We start from the raw sequence: 10,869 nt of genomic DNA on the forward strand, positions 1-10,869 counted from the left end.
TATGGGATATCGTTAAGAATCCATTAACTATGCATGGTTCTTTGCATATATTAAGCTTCTTGGTTTCTTCTCTATAATTGCAACATACACTCATGAAAAATACTTAACAATGCTATATGTCCCTCCTGTTGGTCTATTCCCGAACTTGTCTTGAGTTTTTAGACTAGTTCGACATCATATAGTAGAGAATGGCGCATAACAATTCTTGGACCGACGAGAGTGATAGTGATGATCCGATGGAGCCCATAGATATCATGAATATTATTAGGATACTGTCCCACCGACAGCGAAGGAATCCCCCAAGGCCACAACATAATATCGGCCTCCGAGGGCATCAATATATATTAGGAATTCTAAATGGCCATCCAGATAATTGCAAGATTATGTTTCGTATGGAGGTACCTACATTCCGCTATTTATGCGGATTGTTACGTACCAATCGCTTGGTACGTGATTCTAGAAGAGAAGTGACGGTAGAGGAAGCTGTGGGTATGTTTTGTCTTCTTGTGGGCCATGCGGAAGGCCAGCGAATTGTTGGGGACAGGTTTCAACATTCGACGCAAACAATCAATAAAAACGTTAGAAAAGTCATTAATGCATTATGTGAGGTTGGGAGGCATTTGATTGTGCCAACTCCAAGGAACAGCGTGCACCCTTATATTTCAAGCAACAATCGTAATTATCCTTGGTTTCAAGTAATTTTATAAATTCAAACTTTGTTTTACAACAAAACATGTAACAATAGTATTATTAGCATTAGTTGGTTGTGTTAGGCAGTTGGGATTGATTTGTTGATATTATAGGGTTGCATTGGCGCGATGGACGGTACGATGATACCAGCTGTCGTCCCAGCTGAGTTGCACGAGGCATATCGAAATCGGTTGGGTAGAGTTGCCCAAAATGTGTTAGCAATAGTTGATTTCGATATGAAGTTTATATTTGTTTACACTGGATGGGAGGGATCCGCGCATGATGCACGTGTGTTCCACCATGCTGCCAGTGATCCAGAAGCCCGTTTTCCATGGCCACCAGAAGGTAATATTTTTTTTCCAAACAACTTTGTCAAATATTATGAAGTTGGAACTTTCTTTGTGATTGTCGTTATATTAATTGAAATTTGTGCTTTGAAAATAAATTGACGCTCAGGTCAGTATTATCTTGTGGATTCAGCTTATCCATGCACTATGGGATTGTTGCCCCCCTATCCAAGAGAACGTTATCACCGGAGTGATCGTCACAATGACAGAGGTTTTCATGGGTATAAAGATTATTTTAATTATCATCACTCAACAGTTCGTAATATTGTAGAAAGAACATTTGGTGTTATAAAAGAACGATTCCACATTCTCTCCAACATGCCTCCATATTCAGTTGGGAGGCAAGGACTTATTATTACAGCGTGCTGTACACTGCACAACTATATTAGAACGGTCACCCCCGATGACTGGATATTTCAGACGTGGAGTACGATGCGTCTACCAGTTATTGAGCCTGCGGTTGGTGACGGGGGATCCTCACCTAGTCATATGGACTTGTCAACTGAGGCCCAAAACAATATGAGTGCAATTAGAGATGATATTGCCATTGCTATGTGGGAAGCAAGGGGTGGCCATTGATGGTGTTATTTAAGGCATCTATGCGTGTATTTAATACTGATATTTTTTTGTTGTGATTGCACGTATCCTTATCTTCGAGAACATGATGTATTTTATGGGAGATGTGAATTTAAACATGATATAATTCTCGATGTGGATTGCTAAACATTTGATCATGGTGAACATATTATTTATTTAATGGCAAATGATAGATGAATTACGTTATTGGATTTGGTTATTTCTTTGTTTATTTATTTGGTCCCTTCCAAATGATTAGTGTTTTTAATCTTCGTTCAAATTAAAATAGGTTTGCCGAAGCTTCCTTTATTAACACACGTGTTAATGTATATCAAAAATTGCTGAAATACCTTTAAATATTAAAAATAATAAATTCTTTCTTAGCAGTGCATCACATTTATTTTAATTTTTTTTTTTTTGTTTTTAACGAATGTCTGCTGTAGTAACAATGAATGACAAAAATAATATTAAAATATTAGGAATGAGTGAGACAAATATTTGATAAAATAGGTACTGCATAGTTCCAGATTTTTGCATATTATTTTATAAAAAACTGCTGTTTTTTTTTTCCTACATTACAAAAAATTCCACCAAACTAAATTCAATATTTGATAAGGTGGGTCATAAATTATTACAACCTGGGTTTAATAAAGCAAGCATGCATGCGTGTGTGGGAAATAAAAATGAACATGAATGTCGCAATTGGTCACTTGACAACGCTAGCAGAATCTCACATTCCGGATTTACTGTTCATGCGCGGGTTGCTAGCATTTCGGCGGCTGACGTTTGTTTAAAAATAATATTATTAGTTGTGGGTCCCACGGCAATCAATTCTTAGTACAAAAAAGTCAAACTAATCTCATCTCATCTCTATAAACAAACACAATTTTATCTCATCTCATCTTATCTCATTTATACTCAATATATCTCAATACTATTCACATATATCTCATCTCATCTCTAAAAATAAACGGGCTCTTAATCAATTTATATAATTCATGTTGAGAGAGATCAACAATGGGACAAACCTTTTTAATAATAATATAGGACAATGCTAGGGGCAGTCAGTATGTGCCGTTGGGCGTAGGGCTGGGCTCCGACTCCGACGGAGTCGGAGTGCTCGTTTCCGACCTCCGACTCCGACAAGAGTTGGAGCCAAATTGGAGCTCCGACTCCGACTCCGAACTGGAGTCGGTGTCCGACTCCGATCGGAGGTCGGAGCTCCGACCTCCTATCGGAGCTCCGACCTCCTATAGGAGCTCCGACATAAGATCGGAGCTCGACGTGCGCTCGAGGTTCGCTCGACTTCCGCTCGACCTGTCGCTCGAGCAGAACTCTTCCAGAGAGGTTCGCTCGACTTCCGCTCGACATGTCGCTCAAGCCAATGTTCAATACAACATGTGCTCGACTTGCGCTCGACACCTCGCTCGAGCGAAAGTGTACAGTAAAAAAAATTTCGGAGTCGGAATCGGAGCTTCTTGGAGCTCCGACTCCGACTCCGAATAGATATTCGGAGCTACTCCGAATTCCGACTCCGAATTCCGATGACTCCGACGAAGTCGGAGTCGGAGTCGGAGCGGAAGTAGGACGGAGTCGGAATTTTCGAAATTTTGCACACCCCTAGTTGGGCGTGCTCCATTCATGTGAATTTTTTTTTTATTTAAATATTTTTTAACATTCGTCATTATTAAGAATAAAAATATACAATTTTATTAATAATTTCTTTTTTAATTATTAAGAAAAGCATTAAAAGAAAAATATTCTAACTATAAAATAATTATAAGAAATTATACTTGTAGTCGTGAATGTATTAATATTGTGCAGTTATTTTAAAAAAATAAATAAATATGATTTTTATATAAAAAATTAATTTTTTAATAATAAATTTTATTTTTTTTTAAATAATTACGTAATAATTATGCATTATATATAATATTACTCCATAATTATACAAACGTAATCTCACGTGAATTTATGACTTGGTGCGGAAGTGGAGCGGAGCGTAGCAGGATTTTGTTGTGCTTTTTACGGGGAAGTGCACTGGGGCCCGGCTTAAGGAGTACCGTCAATTTGGATACCCACGTTGTCGTAAACAGTGAAACGTATGTCTGGGGACACCAACACAAACGTTACATCATTGATTATATATATATATATATATCTTGATTAATGTTATGTTACCTCACGGATATGGACCATATCTTGAATAATTTAATGTGACAGATAGAAAAAACCAGAAGATAATGATAATTATTCTTATAAATAGTGGGCATAGTTTTCAGCAAAGATTCATAAAAATAAAAAAGGAAATAAATAATAATAGAATTTGATGTGCTGTTTGCGTGTGTTTACCAAAAATAAGACCATGAGACACAGTTAGGAGCTTTGAAAACAAAAAATAATAATGATAATTAAATTAAAATATAATTAATGTGATTTGATTTGATTTGATTTTCGACAAAGATGAGTCACACACGTTAGCTTTCTTTTATTTTTGTTTGACGCATTAATGTCTCTTGAATAATCAATACAGTCACGCGATGCTATATAATATATATGTTTGGAGGAAAACACTATTATGCCTATTTTATTTGATACCTCTATTTGATCATTTGTTTTTTTTTATTTTTTTATTATTATTTTTTTACTTAATAATTAAGAAAGTGATTTTAAATATATTGATATATTTTTTTTATTTTTTAAATGTATTTAAATATATTAAAAAAATATATAAAAAAATAAAATCTACTTACCGCCCAGCGGTCAAGATGGGGCGGCAGAGTAGCCGCACCCATGTTTGGAATATTATGGATATCAAAAGGAATTACTAATTTTTTACTATTATAAATAAAGAAAAATTGTTTTAATTTACGTACGATCTAAATAGAATAATAGGGTAGTATATAACATTATTCTATATATATATATATATATATTTACATATATGATTTTTAGAAACCAATATTATTTATGGCGTTTAAAATTTTTAGGATCAAACTCTTTAAAGAAACCAATATATAATTTGTTGAGTTTTAGCAAATATTAAATACATTTTCCAATTTTTAATAGTTATGGAGTTCTAGATTCTTTTACTGGTCCATTCATTTAACTATTCACCTACACACTGAGACAGAATTTTTTTCTCCATGTTCACATGTTCTTCAATAGAAATTATAGGTAATGGGCACTAGATCATGATGTCAGTACTGAATTATCAGATCATAACATGCTGATACATGAGACACTGAGACAGTAATGCATTATGCACTCCTTTTCTGGAATATGGACCCATCTCAACTCAATACTCATATGAGTTAATTTTAAATTTAAATCTAGCTCAATATTTAAATACGTAATTCATAAATTATTAAATATTATTCAACTCAAAATTTCTTTATACGTGATTTATAATTTTTTTCAACTCAACACATTTTTAAACACGAGATTCATAACTTTTTTAACTTTTTATAAATACATTTTAACTCATTTTAATTATCTAAATACATTTAAATTTATTTTAAGTGAATCTCACAGAACTCAGTCTGTCATCACAACTCATTATTATTCATAAAAAATTCAATTTAACATATAAACGGAACCTTAGCTTGACTCTTCTGTAGAATAAATACCAAGAGAAATAATATATATAGTCTTAGAATGTGTAGTATTCTCATATTTTCTTAAAAAAAATTGAATAAATCTCATATTCATATCTAAAATTTATTTATTTAATAATGCCTTCAATAATATTGTAATTAGACGTGCATTCTTTATATTATCTCCATGATATTGTAATTTTTGTGGAATGTAGTATACGTCACCTGCAATAATGATTATATTATTAGTGATATCTCTCTCTTTTTCTACAAAGAGAGGAATTATTTACGATTATGAAGACATAAATTAGACTAAAAATCAATGGATTATGTCACCGTGGACAAGCCAAATAAAGACGTGTACGTATTAGTACTCCTTAAGATCGAATTTGAGAAAGTCGTGTATATATATATATATATATATATATATATATGTTTGTGTGTCTCTCGAGGCCGCGTTTCAAAGAGATATATCGTTTACCGAGTTTTATTATTTATAAACAAATTTGTATATCAATCTGTGTATATTAATATTATTTTTTTTATTTTAAATTTAAATTAATATTATTTTTAATAAAATCTATTTTTTAACTAATCATATTTAATAGATGTGCGTATTAATATACAGAATCGTTTACAATTAAATTTTTCTATTAATATCTACCTCATTGTTTAGATGTTTAGTGACGCATGTTTCCATCTAATTGTTATTTCTTGATTCTCAAGTTGGAACTAACACTAATTGATTGAGTACTCTAGATTTTCGATTTAATCATGTTTAATGTTTTTGTTTATTTATTTGTGTCTTATTAGTCGGCAACCGACACAACATGTAGTACTAGTTATGATTTATTATGGTGTCCTTTCAATTCCTTTACGTTATCTGTTTATGACAAAAAATGAAATTATTGTACAATATATGTTACAGGCGGACAAGTTTATGATTATCAATCACATTAATTGATCAGGATTTTATATCATTGAAACGTCATCATGAAAAGATGTAGGGCTGAGCACCGACACTTTCGGAGTCAGAGGGCCCAACCTCCGACTCCGACTTTGTCCGACTCCGACTCCGAAACATATAAAATTCGCTCCGACTCCGACTCCGACTTATCGGAGCGGAGTCGGATTTTTTTATTATTTTTTTTATCTTTTTTAACTTCATATTTGACCCATTTTTTTTTTAAAAAAAAAAATTGTGAGCTTTTAAATTTTAATTTTCTCAACATTACAATCTAAATTAATTAAACTTTTGATTATAACAAAAAATACAACTAAATAAAACAAGTAACATACTAACATGCATTCAAAAATTAAAAAGAAAGTCCTATTGCAATAGAAACGACGCCGTATTGTATAGTAGTATACTAACTAATATAAATCTATTTTATATATTATATATATATGAAAATTTATAAAAAAAGAATATATGATATATATTATTATATATGAATATTAAAAAAAAGCACCGAAATATTAATAATAAACTAATATACTTGATATATATATATATTAAATCTCTAATCTCTTATACTTGATATATATATTAATATATATAAATATTAGTTATACTAATAATTATATTAGTATTAGTTATTATTAATACTATATATTATAGTATTATACTAATAGTGATATTAATACTATATATAATTATAGTGATTAGTATAACTATATTAGTATTAGTTATAGTGATTTAGTATAACTATATAATATATTAGTATAAGTTATAATACTATAAGTTATAACTATAGTCTATATTAGTATTAGTATTAGTTATAGTGATTAGCATAACTATATATTAATATTTGCTATAGTGATTTTAATTTAGTATAACTATATAATAGTATTAGTATAAATATTATTATATTACACTAACTATATCACTGATAGTATTAGTATACTAATGTCTAATACTAATATATCACTATAGTTAATAGTATCACATAGTAATATAGTATTAGTAATTAATACTATAGTGCTTTATATAGTAATTTATATATAGGCTTAAAGTGGTTTACTAATAGTATTAGTATTAGGCCATAAATCTAATTATTATACTAATGTATATTAGAATTACTAATATATTTATCAAAATGAATATGTTGAGAATTTATTAGGTCAAAAAATATAATTAATACAAGATATTGTTATATAAAATTTATATAAATAATACTTTAGTTATTATACATTAGTATTATATGTTATTATAAATTTATAGATTAGTGTTTATCCATTAGTATATGTATTACAATATTACATGTTGATGTTATTATGCATCTTAGTGTTTATAGTATATTATATATACATTAGTATTACATGCTATTATATTTATACATTAGTAATTTAGAACAATATGGTAGTAATATTGTAAATTTTTAATAGTATGATATTTACATAGTCATATACTAAACTATTATTAGTAAATTTAATCTATATATTATAGTATAAATATATTATTTAACTAGTATATTATTGGGTTTAACTAATTATATAAGATATAGTTGTATAAAATTTAAATAATTAATATATAGAAAAACACATATTTTTATAAAATATGTATAAAATCGGAGGCGGAGGCGGAGTCGGAGGGTCACGTCGGAGGGTCACGTCGGAGGCGGAGGCGGAGGGTCGGAGTCGGATCGGAGCGGAGCCAGAGTCGATTCATCAATGACTCCGACTCCGGCTCTGACTCCGACTTTCAAGAGGAAAAAAACTCCGACTCCGACTCCGACTTTTAAGAGGAAAAAAACTCCGACTCCGACTCCGTCGGAGTCGGAGCAGAGTCGGAACGGAGTCGGATTCGGAGTTGGATTGTCGGATTTTTGCTCAGCCCTAAAAAGATGTTAAAGCCTAGCTAGGCCAATGCCCTAGATATACACATGCATGCACGTGATCATTAAAAATCAAATCAAATCAAATCATGCTTTATACCCACTTCCTAGCAAGACTTTGGCCATTTGCGTTTCTCGTGACAGAAATAATGGAAATCATTTGCAACTAACCCAAGCTGCTACTTTTTTTATAATCAAGCACATGGGAGAAGTCTTTACACTAAGACTATATAATATCTTTGTTCATTATAAAAATATATACGTATTGATCAAGGTTAGATCGATGAAAATCTATTCCTGCAAAATTAAAAAAAATAAAAAGAAAAAAGAAAATCATAGGAGTTTGTCGAATGTCGAAAGGTCAAGGATAATGATGATCATGAGATTGTTAGGTTTGAGGTTTTAAATTAGATACAAAATTTTTATCTGATCTCATTTTATCTCATTTCTAAATATAATTTAAATACAAAATTTTTAAACTAATTATTACAACTTTTTCAAATTTTTAAATAAAAAATAATTCCAACTTTTTTAAACTTTTAAACAAAAATAATATTATAAAATTAATTATATATTATTATAATATTTTAACTTTATAATATCTTTTATTTAACTTTTTCTATCTCATTTACCAAAATCTAAAAAATATTTAACACAAACTATCTTATTATTATTCACAAACTATTTTACTGTTGTTTACAAAATTCTCATTTATCGTACTTTCCAAATAAGTCCGGAATTTCTATTGGCATTCCCTTGAGTAAGATCTAAAATCGTTAGATGGATGAAGTGCTTAGTTCCTATCACATAGGACTGAAATGGTTATTTTTCAATGGAGAAATAATAAAAAATTTATAAAAATAAATTCACAAAATAATTTGATTTTCACAAGATTATTCCCAAGATTATTCACAAGATTATAAGCTAAATTCACAATCTAGCTACCTCTTTAATTATAAGCTTCTTCAAAAGATTATTCCCACACACCAAAAAACAGGGACAATAATTAATTCTGCTTTATTTTATTTAATTAATTAGGAAGCTGCTTAACACAGATCCTGATCACCAAAAACAAGAGTCATAAATAACATCTTACAGAACTGAAATTATGAGCAGTACTGAAATCCGGAAACGACGTTGAATCAACATATTTTGACCCAGCTTTGACTACACCCTGTATTATTCTTAAAGCAATTCCCCTCCTGAATTAAGAAGTGAAGAGACGCCCTGGATATTAGGAGCCACTACATTGGTTTGAACACAATTACTAGCTGTCCAATCTTGCAGCATTTCCTCTGAAACGCAAAGAGGTTGTTGGTCTGAAGAAGGAGACAAATCGTTGCTGTTGTTGTCACTGAAAATGAAGTCAGAGACATCTGAGAAGTCCCAGTTGAGAAGATCCGACAAGCAAATGTCTCCGAAAATCGACGAGTGATTATGATCTTGATGATCTTCTTCTTGACATGAAAATGGAAAAAACTCATCCATTAACGCACCGGATTCGGCGGGCTTATTATTTATGGAATGTTGGTGCTTGTTTGGCTGTGCCTGCAGTACTACTGGGGTGAGAGGGACTTTAGAGCACCTAAACGCCTTGGTCCGGATCACATCATGATCATGAGAGTTCATGATCTTCAATGGCGATGGAGATGAGCAGGCTCCTGTGTTGGAGGAAACCTTGATGTTGTTGGGTACTGGCTTTGAAGTTGAACAAAGATTAGGATCTGGATCAGTTCTGGTTTGTTGGGTTTGATGTTTTTTTCCTAGATTTGTGTTCCAATAATTCTTTATTTCATTGTCTGTTCGCCCTGGAAGCCTTCCAGCGATCAGAGACCATCTAAAAAGGAAAGAAAGAAATACATTTAGCTTTTACATTATAGTTGTTTAATTTCTGAAAAAGAAAAACATTTTTAAGGAAAAGATGCAAAACCTGTTCCCTAAAAGCTTGTGAAGCCTAATGATGAGTTCTTCTTCGTCCTGTGATATGTTACCTCTCTTAATGTCTGGTCTCAGGTAATTCAACCACCGAAGCCTGCAGCTCTTGCCACATCTCTTCAGACCTGATCTCCAAAAACCCAAACCATTTATGTCATGATTTTCCCATAACAGAAACAGAAAACCCTTTTAACTTTTTATTTCCTACCCAAAAAGGAAAAAGACAAAAGAAAAATGTATAGAAATGGTACCTGCTTTTTTGGGAAGGTTTCTCCATTTGCCTTCACCGTGGATTCTGATGTATTCTCTGAGAGTGTTGTCTTCTTGAGCTGTCCAAGCACCTCTGTTCAAGCCCTCCTTAGCACAACAAGGGCTTCTCCCCATTTTGGGCACTAAGCTTTCTTCACTAGTCTTGGATCTCTCAATCCTTGCTAGATCGATCTGTGGAGCTTTTGATTGTTTAAGACTGTAGTTTGTGTTGATTTCAATGCTGGCATGTGATGTATAGAACGGCAGTATTTATAGCTGATTTTGTTTTTTTGATAAATATTGATCCTTTTGATTCAGAGATAAATTAAAATATTATTTTATAATTTAAAAAAATTAAATTATTTATTATATTTTATATAAAAATTTAAAAAAATTATAATAATAAATTGAAGACAAAATTTTAATAAAATAACAAGTTTTCAATATTTTTTTAATTTCTTATTCATAAGTGGACTACAGTAGTTCATGCGTCTCGTAGGCGCGTAGCCTTGTGTTCTGTACCTCATTTAAACCGACGTGCCAAAGACTTTGACTTTTCAATTTTCATTCTGCTACATGTTCGTTCGTATTGGTGTCGATGCTACTACCTTGTATATATGAATCAACCGGCCTATATCT

The 10,869-nt window shown here is 31.4% G+C and overlaps 2 protein-coding genes across 2 annotated transcripts; one reads left to right on the forward strand and one right to left on the reverse strand.

The window, feature by feature from the left end:
- The first annotated feature begins 818 nt into the window (after positions 1-818).
- LOC118349678 (putative nuclease HARBI1) lies at positions 819-1,616 on the forward strand. The gene is made up of 2 exons (XM_035695201.1): positions 819-1,035; positions 1,147-1,616. The coding sequence occupies exons 1-2, from the start codon at positions 819-821 to the stop codon at positions 1,614-1,616; spliced, it is 687 nt and encodes a 228-aa protein (XP_035551094.1).
- A 7,426-nt stretch (positions 1,617-9,042) lies between these two features.
- Positions 9,043-10,467, reverse strand: LOC118349554 (transcription factor MYB1-like). Its single transcript, XM_035694480.1, has 3 exons — positions 10,233-10,467; positions 9,977-10,106; positions 9,043-9,883 (listed from the first exon to the last, which is right to left on the reverse strand). The coding sequence occupies exons 1-3, from the start codon at positions 10,363-10,365 to the stop codon at positions 9,232-9,234; spliced, it is 915 nt and encodes a 304-aa protein (XP_035550373.1). The 5' UTR covers positions 10,366-10,467; the 3' UTR covers positions 9,043-9,231.
- Between the last annotated feature and the right edge of the window lie 402 nt (positions 10,468-10,869).

Source organism: Juglans regia, chromosome 10 (genome assembly GCF_001411555.2).
Source record: "Juglans regia cultivar Chandler chromosome 10, Walnut 2.0, whole genome shotgun sequence".
NCBI classification, from domain to species: domain Eukaryota; kingdom Viridiplantae; phylum Streptophyta; class Magnoliopsida; order Fagales; family Juglandaceae; genus Juglans; species Juglans regia.

Coding starts and splice junctions, on each gene's coding strand:
- LOC118349554 (XM_035694480.1), bottom strand. CDS start 10,365: ATGGGGAGAAGCCCTTGTTGTGCTAAGGAGGGCTTGAACAGAGGTGCT. Junction 10,107..10,232: donor AAACCTTCCCAAAAAAGCAG/GTACCATTTCTA, acceptor TTTGGAGATCAG/GTCTGAAGAGATGTGGCAAG. Junction 9,884..9,976: donor CACAAGCTTTTAGGGAACAG/GTTTTGCATCTT, acceptor TTTCCTTTTTAG/ATGGTCTCTGATCGCTGGAA.
- LOC118349678 (XM_035695201.1), top strand. CDS start 819: ATGGACGGTACGATGATACCAGCTGTCGTCCCAGCTGAGTTGCACGAG. Junction 1,036..1,146: donor TTTTCCATGGCCACCAGAAG/GTAATATTTTTT, acceptor ATTGACGCTCAG/GTCAGTATTATCTTGTGGAT.